This window comes from Prionailurus bengalensis, chromosome A3 (assembly GCF_016509475.1).
Source record: "Prionailurus bengalensis isolate Pbe53 chromosome A3, Fcat_Pben_1.1_paternal_pri, whole genome shotgun sequence".
Lineage (NCBI taxonomy): Eukaryota > Metazoa > Chordata > Mammalia > Carnivora > Felidae > Prionailurus > Prionailurus bengalensis.
The window spans coordinates 21199620-21218063 of NC_057354.1; the positions used below are offsets into that span (position 1 = coordinate 21199620).

At 50.6% G+C, this 18444-nt stretch overlaps 2 protein-coding genes across 8 annotated transcripts in view; both read right to left on the reverse strand.

Annotated features, from left to right (window-relative positions):
* Positions 1-6076: 6076 nt before the first annotated feature.
* Positions 6077-11975, reverse strand: ADIG (adipogenin). The gene is given in 3 exon segments (XM_043602392.1): positions 6077-7782; positions 7785-7814; positions 11112-11975. Coding segments are annotated over 3 exon segments (243 nt in total). The 5' UTR covers positions 11239-11975; the 3' UTR covers positions 6077-7696.
* A 1894-nt stretch (positions 11976-13869) lies between these two features.
* The window catches only part of RALGAPB (Ral GTPase activating protein non-catalytic subunit beta), an 89002-nt gene continuing 84427 nt past the window's right edge, over positions 13870-18444 (reverse strand). For all 7 annotated transcript variants that reach the window (XM_043602390.1, XM_043602391.1, XM_043602389.1 and 4 more), the window contains one exon: positions 13870-17966. In XM_043602390.1, the coding sequence (XP_043458325.1) occupies positions 17773-17966 (194 nt within the window). In that variant the 3' untranslated portion in view covers positions 13870-17772. The remainder of the gene's footprint in view (positions 17967-18444) is intronic.

The window sequence follows — 18444 nt, forward strand, 5'->3', positions numbered from 1 at the left end:
CGAATAAATGCAGGGGTCCCTAATACTCTCTATATTCAGAGGAAGGGAAAATGGCACCTATGGGCAGGGTGGGGTCGTCACTCACATCCCTTAGAATATAGAAGTCAGTGACCCCTGCAGGGGGCGGGCAGCAGGAGTCTGGGGCGGTGTGTGTCCCACAAGGGTCTGGGTTTGGAGTCCACCGACCGAGGTTTGAAATACACCCCCACCACTTGGCATCTGGGCCATTTACTTAACCTCTCCGAGTTTCTGTTTCCTCATTTGTAGGAGAGGAGGAGAATTCTTCCCTCACGGGGCTGTTGTGAGGACTGACAGAGAGGACATACACCCCTACGACATAGCAGGTCCTCACCTCATTCTCCTTACCCCTCGGACCTGGCCCTGAGACACCAGTGGCCCAAACCTCCCTGCTCCCCTCCCATGATGCCTGCACCTTCAGCCCAGCTCTGCATAGCACCCCAGCTGCCTGGCGGTGCAGGCCCACGGGATCCGGGGACACGGTGAGGCCGGGGGTACCGGGCCCTGGCATTGGCAGGTGCCCTCACGGCTCCCAGTTCGACGGCTGGTGGCCGCAGCCGCTGTGACAGTGGCTGTTACCAATGCAACCCGGAGGACAGCTGCAGGGCTCTGTGACACAGCCAGTTCCCAGACACCTCCAAATGTCCAACCTCCTCTCCCGGGGCGGGGCTGGCTCAGCTGGGGCCACCCACAGGCACACACACACACACACACACACACACACACACACGACCCATCCAATTTTAAGTTAAACTGTATTAATAAAGTACCTGGCTAATGTGGCTAGAAAAAAGCTACCATGACTCAGGGATCTTCACCCGGGTCTGGCCACTCCCTCTGTGCCTGCTCTAAATCTTGATTTCCTCCTCTATGAAATGGGGGTGGTAACATTTGCCAGGAAGTAGGGAAGCAGGCAAGTGGGGATTGTGCCGAGGGTGTGTAAAGGGCAGGGCCTGGGAGGGAGAGGAGGCTAAGGGAGCAGGAAAGGGGAGTGGCAGAAAGTGGGGGTCCAGAAGGGCTGCTCTGGGAACTGACATCTTGCCCGGGGTGTGAAGGAGCGAGAGCTCGGCACAGGGCACTTAGGGACAAGGGAGGGATATTCCTGCCAGTTTCCCTGGCTTGTGTCCCCATATCTGTTATGGACCAGGAGGGCCTCCTCTTGCTCTCTGGCTGGGACAGAATGCTATGGTCTTTCCCCAGGTTGCTCTGCACTCCTGTGCTGCCCTCCTCAAAGTCTCTGAGTGTCAGTGACCCTCTCAGGGGGCATGGTTGCCTTTACGCTGTGAAAAGTGGCCCCAAGGAACAACTCAAGGATGGTGTCCAAGTCCACAGGTCACCACAGCCTGCTCTGGCCTGCGGGAAGCAAGAAATGGAGCCCAATAACTGGAAATAATACTCTAGGGGAGCCATAGTGCCCAGAACTATATATGGCCTTCACATCAAAAGATGGGAAGTGTCCCACAGGACAAAGGGCCTTTGGGACCCTCAAGTCTAGGATGGCTGTCACTGGCTCTCACACAGAGACTAGGACTGTGCAGGGACCCAGAGGACCCTCCCAACGTCCTCTTAGGGAGGAGACTCTAGAGCCATGCCACCAGAAGGCCAAGTATTTTGGGGGTGTCATTGGTGCAGAGGCTCTTTTTCCCAATATGAAAGTGAAGTAGCAGTGAAAGTGGATGAAAAAGTATTTTGGGAGCCTTGGGAGCTTTGTGTGTAGAACATAGTAGGTGTTTAATAAGTGTTGGATGGGTGGATGGAAGGATGGATGGATGGATAGATGTATGGATGGCTGGATGGACGGAAGGATGGATGGATGGATGGAATGATGGAAGGATAGATGATGGGTGGACAGAAGGATGGATGGATGGATGGATGGAAGGATAGATGATGGACAGATGATGGATGAATGGATGGATGGATGGATGGAAGGACAGATGATGGATGGATGGATGGATGGAAGGATAGATGATGGACAGATGATGGATGGATGGAAGGATAGATGATGGATGGACGGAAGGATGGATGGATGGATGGATGGATGGAAGGATGGATGGATGGATGGAAGGATAGATGATGGACGGATGATGGATTAATGGATGGATGGATGGATGGATGGAAGGATAGATGATGGATGGATGATGGATGGATGGATGGAAGGATAGATGATGAATGGATAGCTGTGTATATGAATGTGTGAGAGCATGAATAAACCAGTGAGCCATTAGGTGAATGGGTGGAAAACCAAATGAGTGAAGGAATAAATAAATGTTTGAATGAGTAAACAAGTTAGTATCTAAGTAAATGAACTTCTGGTTCAGAAGTTTAGAACAGAAAACCTAATTTGCTATCACTTTGCTTAGGTGTAGGGAAACCCTGGAAAGAATGCAAGAGGAAGAGAGAGTATCCTGAATCTTGAGTAAACTGCACTTTCAAGTTTCTTAAAGGAAGTATCATCCCTCAGCTTCCCGGGGAGCCACGTGTACTCAGAATAGGGTGAAGTGCGTCTACACTCCGGGCAACGTCTTCAGCCCCAGTTGGGCCTGGTCCCAGCCCTGGAGTACTGGGCAGGCATGTTAGGCCACAGTGGAATGACTCAGATCCTGGCACCTGCCAGCACCTCCCCAGGGGAGCCTGTGATCCAGCCCACCCACTCACTATTATTGAGAGGCGTTCCATGCCCCTCAGATCCAGGAAGTTTCCCAGGGTTGTGGGCTCTGTGCTCAGAATTCCCTCCCTGCTTTTCTCCCTGCTCTGAGCATCTCCCGCTCCCCTCCACACAGGCGTCCTACCCAGCGTGACAGGTGGAGCCACATGGGGTTGATCCTCAGCTCTGCCACTTGGGCTGTTTGACTTCAGACAAGTGCCTTAACTTCTCTGAGTCACAGCTTCCTCATCATTTATTATTTTTTTTAACGTTTATTTATTTTTTGAGACAGAGAGAGACAGAGCATGAACGGGGGAGGGTCAGAGAGAGGGAGACACAGAATCTGAAACAGGCTCCAGGCTCTGAGCGGTCAGCACAGAGCCCGACGCGGGGCTCGAACTCACGGACCGCGAGATCATGACCTGAGCCGAAGTCGGACGCTTAACCGACGGAGCCACCCAGGCGCCCCACTTCCTCATCATTTAAATGAGAAGTCTTGCCTGTCTCAAGGGGTCGTTGTGAAGATTCAGTGGGACCATACATGTCAAGGACCCAAAATGTACCTGGCACACGATGTACACCAAGCACCTTATTTCCAGGTGCTCAGGTTTTTTCTTTCGGCAGCAATTCCAGGAGTGTTTAGCAAGTGCCAGCCGGGCATCGTGCCCAGAGCTTTACACGCGTGACCAGATTCAATTCTCACAGAAGAGGGTGTTAGGGATTGTGGTGTCCCGTTAAAAATATGCACGGAAGTCCTAACCCCCAGGATCTCAGAATATGACCTTTTTTGGACACAGGGTCTCGATGGAGGTAATCAAGTTAAAAAAACGCAGTCGTTAGGGTGAGCCCTCACCAGTGAACGGGTGTCCTTATAAAAAGGAGAACTTTGGACACAGAGACACACGCAGAGGGAAGCGGATGTGAAGACACACAGGGAGAAAGGCCATGTGAACAGGGAGGCAGAGACGGGAGTAAGGCGGCCACAGGCCAGGGTACATCTGGAGCTGCCAGGAGCTGGAAGAGGCAGGAAAAGGATTCTTCCCGAAGGCTCAGAGGGAGCATGCCCCGCCAGCACCTTCGGGACTCCTTGCCTCCAGACTGTGAAACAACAAATGTCTGTCATTCTCAGCCACCCAGGTTGTGATACTCTGTGGTGGCAGGCCACAGGCAACTACGGCAGAGAGGACTGGCCTCGGAGACGGACGAGGGAAGGACACGCACTCAGGGTTCCAGAGCTTCTGCTTAGAGGTGGGCATCTCTCGGGGAGCCTATTATTAGAGGATCACAGGGTATGTTTACCACAGACACAGACACACACACACACACACACACACACACACACAATCTGCCTTATAAACAAAATACTAAAAAGGGGGCCTCACTCCGTACCCTCAGAGGCCCGGGGCCTCAGCCTCCCACCCAGAGCAGGGAAGGTATCTTCCCACAGCCCCCCACCAGCTACCACGATCGCTGCTTAGCTGTCAGGGGCCCCAAGGAACTGTCTCCCCCGCCTTCTGCTCCAGATGCTCCCAAGACCATGACCAGATGTCCTCCCTGCTGTGTTGGGCAGCTGCTCACTGTCCCTCAAGGGCTGTGCTGCCCCCAGGAGGATCCTCTGGTTCCTCCGGAGTGGCCAGGGGCAGGACAGTGGGGCTCGTGGCTTGCCTGGTTCCTCTGTCAGCACAGAGGCTGAACCCCGGCTCCCCCCGGCAGCGCTGGGAGCAGAGGCGACGAAGCAGTTCACGGGACCCCACAGAGCAGCAGCTGGGGAAAATGCCGGACAGAGCCTGAGAGAAGCTTCAGCCACAGGGGACGTTACCAAAAGTGTTTATTCAAAGTCAGGGAAGCTCCCAGGAAAACATGGGTTGCCAGAATCTCCTCGGCTAGAACAGAGCACGAGTGGAGGAAGAGCTATGTGCGTGGGGGTGGGGGCGTTACGGGGCTGGGGGAGAATATATAAGAGTGTGTGTGTGTGTGTGTGTGTGTGTGTGTGTGTCCCTACATGGACAGTAGGGCTAAGGCCTGGGGGAAACAGGCTACCGTATGGTGGGGCCAGTCAGTAAAACCTGCAAAATGTGAATTAAATTCACATTTAAATTCTTAAATTCAGTAATCTCCCCTCCTGGAATTTATCTTCTAGATAGAAGCACACTTGCATATGGAGACAAGAGTTCAAGGGTATTTACTGAAGCCTTGTCTAAGAACAGAAACCTTGTCCCACAAATTCGGTGGGGCTCAGCTCTCCAAGGGCAGCTCTCTACACCACGTAAGGAACTCAGACTTTAGCCCTAGGGCAATAGGGAGCCATAGAGGGCTTTAAGCAGGGGGAAGGGCTTGCTGCAATTTTTGCTTTGGATGGATCCTTCTGATAGAGCAGAAAAAGCAGAACTGGTGAGACCATCTAGACGAGATCATAATTCAGGCTCCATTGTCTCTCGTCTGGGTAGTTCAAGAGCCTTGTGGTGACTGGTGGGATGTGTGGGGGCAGAGGAGGGGACACCTGGAGGGCCTGTCCCCTTCTCCCACTAACTCTGCTGCCCCTGGGCAGCCAGTGAGGGTTTGAAGTCAGGGGATTTCTTCGAACCACAGAACAACGAGCCCCGCAGCCCCCAAAGCCACTCTTGCCTCATTTTCCCCATCTGTGAAATAGGGATAACCAAACACCCGATCTCATAGAATTGTTGTGAGGGTTAAAAACTCTGTTATAAATACACAGAAAAGCACCTGGTACACAGTGAGTGCTTGTTAAAATGTGAGCTATTTTTTTTTTATCATAACCAGGCATATGGTAAATACTTTGTAGATATTCATAAAATGAATTATTTGTTATTAAAATCAACCTAAAGGCGAATCAAGGAGTGAGTTTGAAATTAGAGAAAGGAAGTTGAAAGCAAGATTCCCCCAGTCCCTTGACCAGATGGGAGAGAGTCAGGGAGTCCCGAAGAAGATCAAGGACAGTTTAAGTCAGTGCCAGGGGTTAGGCCCAGGCCCCATGGCTTGTTAAGTGAATGGATTTGACCAGGCCCAGCAGGTTTGTCAGGGGGTCTCCTGAGCACAAGAACCTTCCTTGTTTCTTTAACACGGACCTACACCTTCTGGCCCGGCCCTGTCCTAGGACTTCCTCTAAATTCAGTTGGCCAACTTCTCCCCTTGTGCCTGCTTATACCGTCTTCACGGACTCGGGCTCCTCCCCGGGGACCCTGGGAAGTCGTCTGTAGTGGGCGAAGAGCAGGGTCCTTTGGAGGCTTTTGTGTGTCCACTGATGGAGGAGATGAGTCGGGGATCCCAGGGAAGAGCCTCCCTTGGCAGTCTTCTTCCCTCCCCGGTGGGTCTCTCCCATCCACCTTGGCCACTGCCACCGCCCTGCTGACTCCAGGAAAACCAGGCTGGAGAAACATGGAAGGTTGGCTCTAGGGGTGACAATGGAATGAAAGAGTGAGAGAGAACAACAGATACCCAGTGGGGTGGGCTCTATATAAATGAATTCTTGAGCAGAGTCCCCCCCCAAAAAAAAAAACTCCTTTTCTTACCCCACTAATTATACACAAAGAGGTCAGGCTACATTATTTGTGGGCCCACTAAAAAATGAACCTGTGGGGACCCTCATTCAAAAGTTAAGAATTTTAAGACAAGTAACAGCAGAACATTAAACCAAGCATGAGGCTCTTCTGAACATGGGACTTCATGGGACTACACAGGTTGCCACCCGTGAAGCTGGCCCTGAACACAAAACTCGAGTGCATGCACATGTGTGTGTGTGTGTGTGTGTGTTTCCAGGGAAAGCACGCTCAATTGTCAAGGTCATGACCCACAAAAGCTAAGAATCGGCGTAACTGAGGTTAAGCGAGGGTCGCTGCTTCTCACCCCACCTCCGTTCTCTACTCAGACAGCCAGGGGCTCCACATTGTGACCTATGTTGTGGATTAGTGACAGGTTGCATCAGCTGATTTGGGAATAGGGTAGGCCACGTGGCTGTGGGAACGGAGAGAAGTGGATGTGTGAGAGACAGAGTCTAGGACTTACTGATGGACTGGATATGGGCTGAAAAGAAAAGAAGGTGTAAAAGCTGGCCCCTGCATTTACGGCTCAAGGAATGAGACCAATCCATGGAGGCGCTGGCTGTTCATGGAGATGGAGAGGAGCTGGAAGAAGAGCGGGGGCTGTGTTTTGTTTTGTTGGGTAGCCAAGGGAATCAAGACTCCCCTTCTAGCCAGGAAAATGTGTCAAGCAGCTAACAGAGCTGAGAAGGAAGATGAGAGCGTCGGCGTCGTGGGCACAGGGATGGCATTGAACTCCACTGGAATGGATGAGACCTTTCCGGGCTTCCAGGTGCCAGAGCCCTGGTACTTCAGGCAAATCGCTCAACTCCACTGCCGATTAGGGTCATTTGCAAAATGGAGGCAAGAATAATATCCTCCTCATAGGATTTCATTAATGAGCTTGTGAAAGGGAAATGCTTGGCAAAGGCCCTGATAGCTATGAAGGCATCCACTGAGTATCAGCCATCATCATCATCACTGTCGTGTCATTCCTTCTACCAGTACCTAGTGATCCCCATTGTGTGTCAGGTGTGGCCGGGAGTGCTCTGGATTTGGATGCATCAATTATTGAGCAGGTCAGAAGGTGATAAGTGCTATCACAGAAGACAATCTAGAGTGGAGTAAGGGGGACATTTGAGCTCAACCTCAGAGATGAGGGAGTGCACCAAGTGGATGTGGGGGAAAAGAGTTCCAGGCAGAGGGAATAGCCAGTGCAAAGACCCTAAGGAGGGTGGTGGGGGGTGAGGTCACAGAGGTAAAGGGTAGGGGATCTTTGTAAAGGAACTCTTCATGGCAGAAGAGGTTGGTCCTCCAACATGGCAAAAACAGGTCTCCAAGAGAATGACGCAGAGGGCTCCCCAACATGGAGGAGAAAATCAGCTCTCCAGTGTGGTGGAGGGAACAGACCTCCAACACAGCAGCTGCCCTAGGCTTTGGGTAGGACCTGAGGCTCCCCCTACCTGCCCCCAGAAAGGTCTCACCTGGCTGAAAAGGCTCACCAGCAGGGCTCCTCCTCCTCTTGGCTATACAGTGTCCCCTCCCAGCAAAACTGGGCTGGGCCTTTGCTCCAGGGCTCCCACTAAAGCATAAATCTGAGTCGTCTTCCTCTGAATCTGTGGAGGTACAAGACAAGGCCTCTTGGGTGGTTACATCCTATCTCCTACCCCTGACCCAAAAGGAGCCCCTTGCCAGGCCTGGGCATCCCCGAGACCGAGGGGCCAAGGCAGAATCATGACATATGGGACAGCCCAGAGATCTCAGGAAGACTTCAGGACCTTGTAGGTGACCAGGGACCAAAAAAGTTGTCTATGACTCAGAAGGTGGCTAGATCTACCTAATCAATAGGGAAGGGCCCTAGAGGCGAGCAAATGACCTACCTGTATTGGGTGTGGTCCAAGAACGGCACTGAGGAGACACAAATCCAACAACGACCCATCCATCCATTTGTCCACCAGTCCATTTATTAACAAATATCTGAGTGTGTACATGCAATGATTTCCACTGCAGCACTGTTTTGTGGTGAAGCATGCACAAGCAATAAAACACCCTGGAAACTGTGTGTGTGTGTGTGTGTGTGTGTGTGTGTGTGTGTGTGTGTCTATCATGAGAGATCTGGTTGACTGAAGTGTAGCACATTGCACCGCATAAAGAGCTGGCCCATCTATCCAATAGCAAGTCAGAAGCTGTTAAAACAATTGCATGAAATCTGTAGCTTTCGACTTGCAGGAGGTCTATGATACATTACAAGCAAGTTTCAGAGAAATGTATATAGGAGGATCTCCTCCCTTTTTCTGAAAACCAAGCTAACAATCCTGCCCCCTCTCCAATTTTTTGGAAAACCTACGTGTGTTATTAAATAGGAGCATGAGCTTGTGAACACGGCTTGTCTCGAGAAGGTGAGGTCGAGGAGAAAGGAGAGGAGATGGGGGAGATTCTTTCTCTTCCTGTACTTGTAAGATGTTTCGCTGGTTGCAGAAAAGGAAAGGAGGCTGAAGAGAGCCCTCCGCAGTTCCAGCAGGTGCACTTGTTTGAGGTCAGGGAATTCAAAGATAGCTTTGGATTTAACACCTCGCTCCGAGGACCACCACGAGGGTGGGCAGGACCCTCAATAGGCGCATTTCGGCCTTAAATCCATCTCTTTGGAGGTTTCTCTTCTTCCTTCTGCAAAGTCCTTTCCAATCACAAAGGAAACGTCCTCAGCAGAGCACCTTCCGCTCGAAGGGCACCATGTGGCTTCATCCTCTCCTTAATGTCATGGTCCAGGATTAGTGTTGTCCCCACTGGCCAGCTTCTGCAGGGCTCAGCCACCCACAACCTTTTCTCGCCTCAACGGCCATCTTGCCAGGCGGTTCCTTTCTCCTCCCCTTGCTCCCCTGTCTACTTGAGAAGGCACGTCCTCACGGGCCACGTGGCACTCCCTGCTCAAACCGTCTGCCTTCTGGGCCCTGGCACTGCCCTGCTGAGCCAGGCCGGATGGGGGTGGGAAGGAGGAATCAGAGCCAGTCCTGTCTGCTTTTCACACTGGATGCCAGGCCAAACGAGTTCCAATAACAAGATCCACAGCAGAATAGAAGAGCACAGGCCAGGGTGTCCTGAGAACAAGTCCCTCAATTCTTGGCAGGCCCAGACCCTGGCACAAGGACAGGACCGACGCAGTAACCCTAAGAGTTCCAAGAAGACTGGGACCCTGCGGGAAGACTGCTCGCCCCACATTCTGGTCATTGCAAATGACCAAAGGCCTTATTGCAAGGGGCCGTTGTGAGATGTCGGAGAGAGTCTGAGGACAGGGAAGGCTGTGGATGGTTTTAGAGCAGGGCCTTCAAGGAGAATGGAGTGCTGGAGATTAGTGCCCTAGACCTTAGACAGGAGCACTCTCCTCGGAGACCTTAGGCAGATGACTCTCCTCGGAGGAGCCATCCAAAGCCGTGCCTATACGTCCTCCTACCATGACGAAAAGCAAACACTGACTGGATAATTTCTCAGCCTATAAGCACCTACTATGTGCCACGTGTGTACTGGATCCCCTACCCTCGACATGCTCTCTCCACAGCCCCAAATGGAAGGGGCCCTTATTATCTCCATTCTGTCGATGAGGAACCCAAGGCTGAGAGGACGTGCCCCAAGTCACAGAGCTGGTAGGCAGCAGAGGCAGGAGGTGACACCAGATAACCGGCACTCGTGAGTACTTCACAGGTGTGTGACCTGGGCACGTTGCTTCTCTCCCCACGCCTCAGTTTCCTCATTTGTACGGTAAGGATTACTTCACAGGGTTATTCTGAGGATTAAATGAAATTATGCACATCAGCGTTTACCACAAGCCTTTGCACAGGGTAGAGAAAAGGTTAGCAATTATGATGAACTATTCAGGGGCAAGGCTAAAATCTGAGCCCACGTTTCCTCGACTCCAGAGAGACGGCATTTCTAGCCACACAGACAAGTGCTCTGACTCCCACCAGCCACCAGCCCGCTGCCTGACGTTTCGTCCCTCAGGGCGGGCTGCGGTCCGTCCTGGGAATATGAGAATGTAAATAGACATTTTCTGGAAGCTCTTGCCAGGAACTCCCGATAATTACACCATTACCAGCACCCCACATCTGAGCTCCTGGGGAGGGTTTGGGGGTGAACTGCTTCCCCGGTCTCAATGCCGTCTGACCAGAGCTGGCAGCCAATCAGTACCCTCCCTCCTCAGCGGGCCAAAGGTCATGGAACTCTGGGAGGGCAAGAGTTCCCTAGGAAGAGGCCCCCTGGAGAAGGGAGTGCCCAGGGAGCCAGGACACCTGAGGAGCAGAGGGTGACCCCTGCCACTGGCCCCCAACTTCCCTCATGGCCAGCTTCACCCCGCCTTCTGTTCCTCTTGGTGACATACTGAGCTCAGGGCAAAGTGTCAGCCTCCGTGATCTGGCGTCCCAGAGAATCCAGATCCTCCCTGAGGTACAGTCCGGGCAGAAAGCAGTGTGAGTGGTCCCTGGGCACCTAATAAAGGCTTAGGGCTGCCATGTCCCATCGTCTAAGTTGTTTACTGCACAAAAGCACCCAGCTGAGGGAGCAGCAGGGGCTGAAATCTTCCCCCAGCCTTGTGCCCTGGCTATACCCGCAGGAGAGGGCCCCTTTCTCTACTTCATCTGCCCATAGGGGCCACCTATTTCTGATTTGTACCAAAGACCTTCTGTGCTAGCAGTGGCCCTGAGGGGACACAGGTGTGCACACGCACATACTGCTTCCAAACTTGGGGACTCACTCTTGGCCTCTAGGTCGAGAAACCAAACTACTCGATTAATCCTTTTCCCCTACAGGCGACTGCTCGTCTCAGCCAGCCCAGCAGTTAAAGCACAAGAAGGAAACTGGTCTCTGCGGTTGCTTCGGGACCCCCTACCAGGCTCCAGGATCAGGGCCCCTGCAGAGCAGCTCACCTTGGCTAAGTAAGAAGTGTAGCCAGACGATCAGCAAGACCAACAGCAAGCCCACGGGCAGGCAGAGCCAGAACACCAGGAAAGAAAACGTGAGGTCGTCCACCAGTGGCAACAACGGGTACTTCATGGTGCGCGTGTGGCTAAGCCGGGCCTGCCTGTGCTGGGCTGGCAGGGCTGCCCTGGGGACCTGGGGGGCCGGGCCACACTCTGCTCTCAGCCCAACTGTGACTGAGTGGGTGACGTAACAAGGAAGTCACAACGTCCTTCAGACACAAGGAGAGCTTGGCAGTCAGTGGCAGTGGAGACGGTCTGGCTAAGAACAAAAGCCCAGGCTTCCAGGCAGGCCGACTTGGGTTTGAATTCCTGCTGAGATCCTAGGGGTTCATGGGACACCTCCTTGCATCCTCTTAGAAGATGGAAACAATTCTCATCTCACCAGGCTGCTAAAAATCAGAATAAACGATGGGATGAGCATCGCCCTCGGGTGGGTGTTCATGTATTTTGAGGTCACAGGTTCCTTCAGGAGCCAGCCAGATCCCAGGCCCTGTCATCCGGGCTACAGGTGCCCACATCTGCACCTGCTGGCAGTGTGTGTGTGTGTGGGGGGGGGTGGGGTGGCAGACTGGGTGGAACGTGGTGCATCTAAAGCAGGCAGCTGTCACAGCTTCAGGCAGTTAAGTGCTGTGTGGGAAAGGCAGGTCCAGTATTGCCACATCTATTCCAAGAGAGCCCCCCAAATCTGCATTTTTATGTGAACTCTCCCAACTTCAAAATGCTGCATCAAGCATTTAAAACACGGTTGGCTAAACCAAACAAGTCTGCCGAGCCAGCCTGGGTCACTGGGCTGCCATTTAAAAACATTCTAACACACAATAGGTCCTCAATAAATGACTAATCTAGAAGCTTCTGCACCTCTCATTAGAGTTTTCAGTGAGGGGCTTCTAAGACGTCGGCCTTGCTCCTTTGTGTCCCAGGTGCACAGAGGACTCTCAGAAGTCATTCTTCTCTCTTCCCACCTCTTCTGTCATTCATTCATTCGGGAAGTAGTTCGTACGCCTCCCTGTGCAAAGCCCTGTGGCAGGAATGAGGCTCTGGACCTCCAGGGCCCCAAATCCTGGCACTGGAGCAAGACTGGCCAGATGGGGTGCCTGACGTGTATGGCAAGTTCACAGGCAGAATGGCTGCTGCCTGTGGAGGGGAGGGAGGCACAAGCATTGCCCTGTCCAAGAGGGTCCTGGGCCAGCTGCCCCAGTTACTATGGGCAAGTGCCTGTGAAACACACCAATTCCTACGCTCCCCTTGCTCTGAGTCAGAAACTCCAGGTGAGGCCCAGGACGCAACATGTTCAGGAGCAACCGGTCTGATGTGGCCCGGATTTTGGCATCACAGCAACTCACGGAGCACGGGTTGGAAGGTCAGGCAGACCCAGTTCCAGGCTGGGAGAGCAGATGCGAGAAGTGGGTGGTAGACCTGGGAGAGATACGGGGTGGAAGGATGCCCCTAAGAGGAAGGAAGACACCGGCTCAGGGAGAAAGGCAAGCGGAGCCAGCCACAGAAAAATAGGGACCGGGTGGCAAGGCAGGGCAGGGGATGGGAGAGCTGGAGCTCGGAAGCCAGTGGTTGAGAGACCGTTTTAGCCCAGTGTTGGGATGACTGGAGTCCCCAGAGGGGGAGGCCTGGGTGGATGGCATGAGAATGTGTGTCTAAGAAAAACAGTGCCTTGGCAGGCTGTGCCACTCAGAGTCCAGAGGCCAAGACCAGGAGTGGTCTGGGTTGAGGTTGGGGGTGGGGGTTGGGGGGGGAAATCTCTTGGCACTGGGTCCTGAAGGGACTGGGGTCACCAAGGGCTGAGCAGCAGCACATTTTCTTGCCAGAGCCCAAAATAGGACCACTGTGCCATCAGCCCAAGGAGACACTTCCCTGGCCACCAAGGACCAGCCGGAGTCCTGAGGGCAGAGCAAGCATGGACACACAACTGCAGGGGAGGCAGCTCCCAGCTCCCAGCCCTGGCTTCCAGGAACAGTTCGGGGGGGGGTGGGGGGTGGTGGTCATGTTCATATCCGGTCGAGTCAGTGCCAGGCTGGAAGGGCGGCTCTTGGCAGAGGCGGTACACCCTAACCATTCTCATCACTGGTTCTTCAAGTGGTACAACCCCCCACACGGAGCTAGGCGGGAAGGTGCTAATCAGGCTGCATGGAACCCTCTGTAACCAACCCTCCTCACAGGGACAGTGGGTGACGGCGGGGTGGGGGGGCGGGTGACTTCCTCTGCGTCTCTCCCCTTTCCTGACTGCTAGCCCTGGCAGAGCCCAGATCTTCGGCAGTCAGAGGGCGTGGCCGGCATATCCGTGTTCCTACAACACAGCCGGCCAGGCCCTCGGTGAACACCAGCCCCTGTTCGGTGGGGCTTCTGTCAGCCGGGCTTCCGCTGCACAAGCTCTGTGGTAACTCTGTACAGTGACAGAGAGTAACTACACCCATCGAGGTGATCGATTCATAGTGTGTGAAAACAGCGACTCATTATGGTATGCCCTGAAACTAAGACGGTATGTGAATTATAATCCAACTAAAAATTTTTTAAAGAATTAATCTAATTTTGAGTATTCTGTGTAACTTCTACAAAACCAGAGTAAAAACGCACAGATCTAAATCACGACGGTCAGCCAAAGCAGAGCACGCACGCCCTGGAACCAGTAAATTAGAAACACCCACTGCAGGAGTCAAACTTCAGCCTGTAACCAAAAGCACACAAAACATTATTAGATAAGAATCTCCTTAAAATTTAATTGACTAAATGTATTACATTCAATATTCCATGGGTTTCTTCTGGACAAAGGATCGGCATAAATACAAACAAGCCTCTGGGCCTTCTTCCCTAACTGACGAAGAGAAAACACAGGAGGCGAGGGGACACGGGTACACCTTCGTATTTACATTTTGCCTTTACTTTACAGTTCAGTGCCAGAAATATTTACAGAAAATACAATAAGAAAAAGATCATGTCTTGGCAACATACAGAAATTCATACAAATCGTATATATGATTTCAAGCAAATAATGATACTGCTTATTTTTTAGCCACAACTGCCAAGCCCTTCAGAGGAGAAAGATGTTCTTGGTCACTGCAAGAGGCAAGGACTTGGGAAACTTGGTTTGCTTCAACAAATAATTATTGGGCGCCTACCATATGCAAGGCACTGTGGAATCCCAAATCACACCTTTTCCCTCACCATTAAAAAAAGAAAAGCATCTGAAGAGTGTGAGCTGATACTCTGAGAAACACACTATACAGTACATGGCTTCTTCAGCTACCGAGAACCCACAGTTAGATTCCACATTTAGCGGGTGGATTACCTCCAATCTCTCCGTCTCAGGAAAAGAGGCTGTCATGAAAATCCTTAAAACAGATCATCGAAATTCAACCTACTGTTTCATGTAAACACAGAAACCAATTCTTTTTAGGACGATACAACCTGAACGGGTTTAAAAATGCTGAATGGAGAACCACTGCTAGGAGTGTCCCGTCAACCACCTAGCTTTGAGCAAGGCTGGTTCCCACTTTGGGTAAAGCTCCACCTTCCAACAGAAATACTCTCGAAGACTCCGTCCCTCTCAAAATCACTGTGCAGAGTCTGATAAATGCTTCCCCAGAGCATGTAGAAAGTAACCATTTATAAAGGCTTCATACACGCAACCCATGGACAACTGACATTACTGGCCAAAGATGTGGGGTTGGGTTTTTTTGTATTTTAAGTGAGTCCAGGGGAGAATGGGCTGCCCTGAAATCGAGGGCCTGGGAATGGAGGGCAACAAGGAGCATGGGTGTACGTGGTAGGGCAACCCACCACGCAGCTATTCCTTTCACAAGGCCAAGGCTAGGTGGGAGGAGGTCTTAGGGGGAAGCACAGGACAAAAGCAGGAGTTGGCTGAACAAGAAAAGGCAAAGCCTCCTGTCATCAGTGCTCTCAACCAGAAAAGAGGGGGAAAGCCCCCATCTCCCTAATGGGAAAAAGTACTATGAGGGGCTACGTGTCTCTGTCCCTTGGGTAATTAATGCTGTCCTTGTCACCAAATGGCACGCTCACCCCTCCCCCCCCCCCCCAACACCTGTCAATGCAGCAACTACACTGTTTAAGCCACAGACCAAAGTGGTCCTGGCTGGCTTCCCTTCGAAGGTTATGAATACATGCGGGCAACTTTATCAAGTGGACTACTCAAGGTTATTACTAGGGACTGGATCTGCTCCTCTGGCATCATTCAACTCAAAGTGATTTTTAACAAAGGCAGTTGGGTGAACTTAGTCGCCATGAACTCAAACCCATACTAGTGGAAGGTTCCAAGGGTTCTGACCACACTCCCTTTTTTTAGGTAAATGTTATCTTGAGCACAAGGAAAGAGCACCTCACGAGGTATATGTACCCTATGTTTTGTTTGTGCTGTACACAATGGGGTTTCATGCCTTCAGGGGCTGCACAGCTCTGAAACTATCCCTCCTTCCCTGGGAGAGACCGATCACAAAGTCTTCCAGACTACAAACCGCATTCCACACAGTTATTCACTTACCAAAGCCATGAGAATTACAAAGAGTTGCCAGAAGCCAGAGCAAACCGAAGGATCAGGCAGCCTACCCCAGCACACACGTCACCGTGTGTTTTGCCAACAGTGAAACTATGCTAAAGGCAGGAGTTTTATCTGAAGAATCACACCAAGGAAGCACACCTACAATCAGTTATTTTTAACCTCTGGAATGTTACAAGTTGCATATCAATTTAAGCCTTCTTTGTTCATGTCCACTAGGAAAAGGGCCCATTTTTCCCTTGAAACGCCAATCTGGAATTTCCATGGAAGTTGTTAAACCTCACCTTATATCTGCTGAGTTAATAAAACATTTTTAGGGTAGAGTTTATTCATCTTAATCATACAACCCCCCCCCCACCCACCATGCCACCATCTGGAAACATTGATTTATTGCCCAGATTAAAAAGAAAATCAGTTCTTCAATAATATAATACCCTGAATGGAAACTGGAGTCATAGAAGGAGGAGGTAACCTTTACCTGAGCTTAAAACAAACATGAAGAAAAAGGTGCAGCAAACTTAAGACCAAGAGCTGCTAGGACACCCACATTTCTTGCTCACAGATGACAAAATACATACTTTTGGAACAGAACTATCACGGGGAATTAGGCCCTCCGCTATCCCCCACCATTTAATTAGCTCCCCAAACGTCACGCCAAACACACCGCTGCAGCCCTGACCTGTAGAGTCTACTGACACCAGAGTTCAAGTGGGAAGCCGCCCCTAACACAGCTGTGATCACTCCTCTTTGGACTTTACGTGTCACTTACTTTCTTAACATAAGATAATCTTAATAAAGAGGAAAGCACAGAGGAATAGGAGAAATGAGCAGTGCACACTCTAGCTCTGTAACAGGAATCCTTGGAAGGATGTTCTGGGTCTGGCCACCTCAAAACATTTATCCCTGGCAGAAAAGTAGCAGCGAGGTAACAGAAGTATTTCCAAAACCCGGGCAGGGTTTTGTTGTGCCTTCAGTTGGCAGAAGTCCGGAAAATATGACAACAACAGCCATTTCTAACAGCGGCCACCTGAGGGGGCGGTCACTAATGTTTGTCAATTATGATGAAATCCAGCAGTTCTCTGGGAGAGATCTGAATTAGTAGCGTTGAGAGGCTATCTCCTGAACCCCAAATTAGAATCCTTCATAAACTACTGCAGTTTCCTGCTTGGTCCTGAAATAAGAGACAATGGATGAAACCAAGTAATTTTCCACCCTTGCTACGAATTTACATTTCTCAAAACTGAACCAAGAAATTACCAAAGGATCACGAATGCTTCGCCTGTCATTTTGTCCCCAAGTCGCACAACAGTGGAGAGAGTGGAGGCATCACTGCTGTCTTACAACTCTTAACCCCACAAATGCCACCTGCCTCCCCGTTAAGGGATGGGGCCATGCCTCCATTTTAGATCTGCTCCTAGGCTGCCCAGAAACTGCGGCCTTCAGACAGACCTGTGCAGTAATGAGGACGATAACTTTGTGAAATGTGGCGAGGAAACGTGGAATATTTTAATGTCAGGCTTCTTATCTAAACAAACACATTTACGCTCGCTTCTGTCAGTTGGGACATCTGGACGACAAATGGACTTACGAGTGAGCAGAAAGCTGCGATTTCTTTCCTTCTCCTCCATGCTATCATCAACATGAGTCTTTAAATGTCCTGGAAGATTCTGAGACAGCTTTTAATTCTGAACACAACCTCCTAAAAAGCGAAGTATAAAACTATCTTCAACTTCTAATTGGCAAATTTGATACTACCAATGCACGTGTTTAACTGAGATGCATAAAGCCCTTCTCCGCAAAAGGCTTATGTTTAACTAAAATTGTCACTTTTAAAAGAAAGTTTATGGCTAAAATGTATATCATCAATCATTACCAGGAGGAATATGATTGTGTCTGGGTGCCCATTTCACTAGAAAGCCGGAAGTCTTCTACCAAATGGGTTTATAATGTGTTTCTTCTATTCTGGTGATTAAACAGTAAGCTCTTGGGGAGTGATTTTTCTTTTTACAGTGATCACCTATCCAATTGTTTTGCTCTGGTATCATAGCCCCAAACTGGAGTTCAACAGTCCTAGACAGAGAGTGTCTAAGAAGTGCAGTTCTTGAGTCCAACCTCCTGGAAAAGTGAAGTATAAAACTCTGGCTCCAACTGCTTGTTCCGGTACTTGTTGACAATGTCAGTGATTTTCTGTTTCCGGCGGACGTGTGGTGGGCTGTAGGAGTCACTCTCCAGTCTCTTTCTTCTACAAATATTAATTACAGTCTGCCTCACCAGAAAACCTTGAAAACAGAGGGTATCAAAATCAGCATGAATAACCAGCCATCTGAATACTGATAACAGCCATCAGTATTCAAGTGAACTACCTTCTGCAAAGTCAAACTTACTTCATTCCATTTGGGAAACTCCCCATCCCTGAAGAGACAAAAGTCGACTAAGACAAAGCTGCTAGAACAACTACATAATGACAAGGGGGGGAAGAAAAGCAAAAATCTGGTCTGACACCCCATTTCCTGCCCTGGATTATAAAACAGCTATCTGCATTTTCCAGGACTGACAGTTTACGAACTGTAGCTCTACTTGTACTTAAGGAGATTAAGCACAGTTAACACATGACAGAACACAAGAACCACAGCATTTTCTACATAAGGGATCTATTAAGTAATATCACCGTTTCCTTATTTCCACTTCTTCTTGGCTCATACAAAATGTTTCAGTAAATAAATGAGAGAAACCTTAACTCTTCAGCCATATATGAAG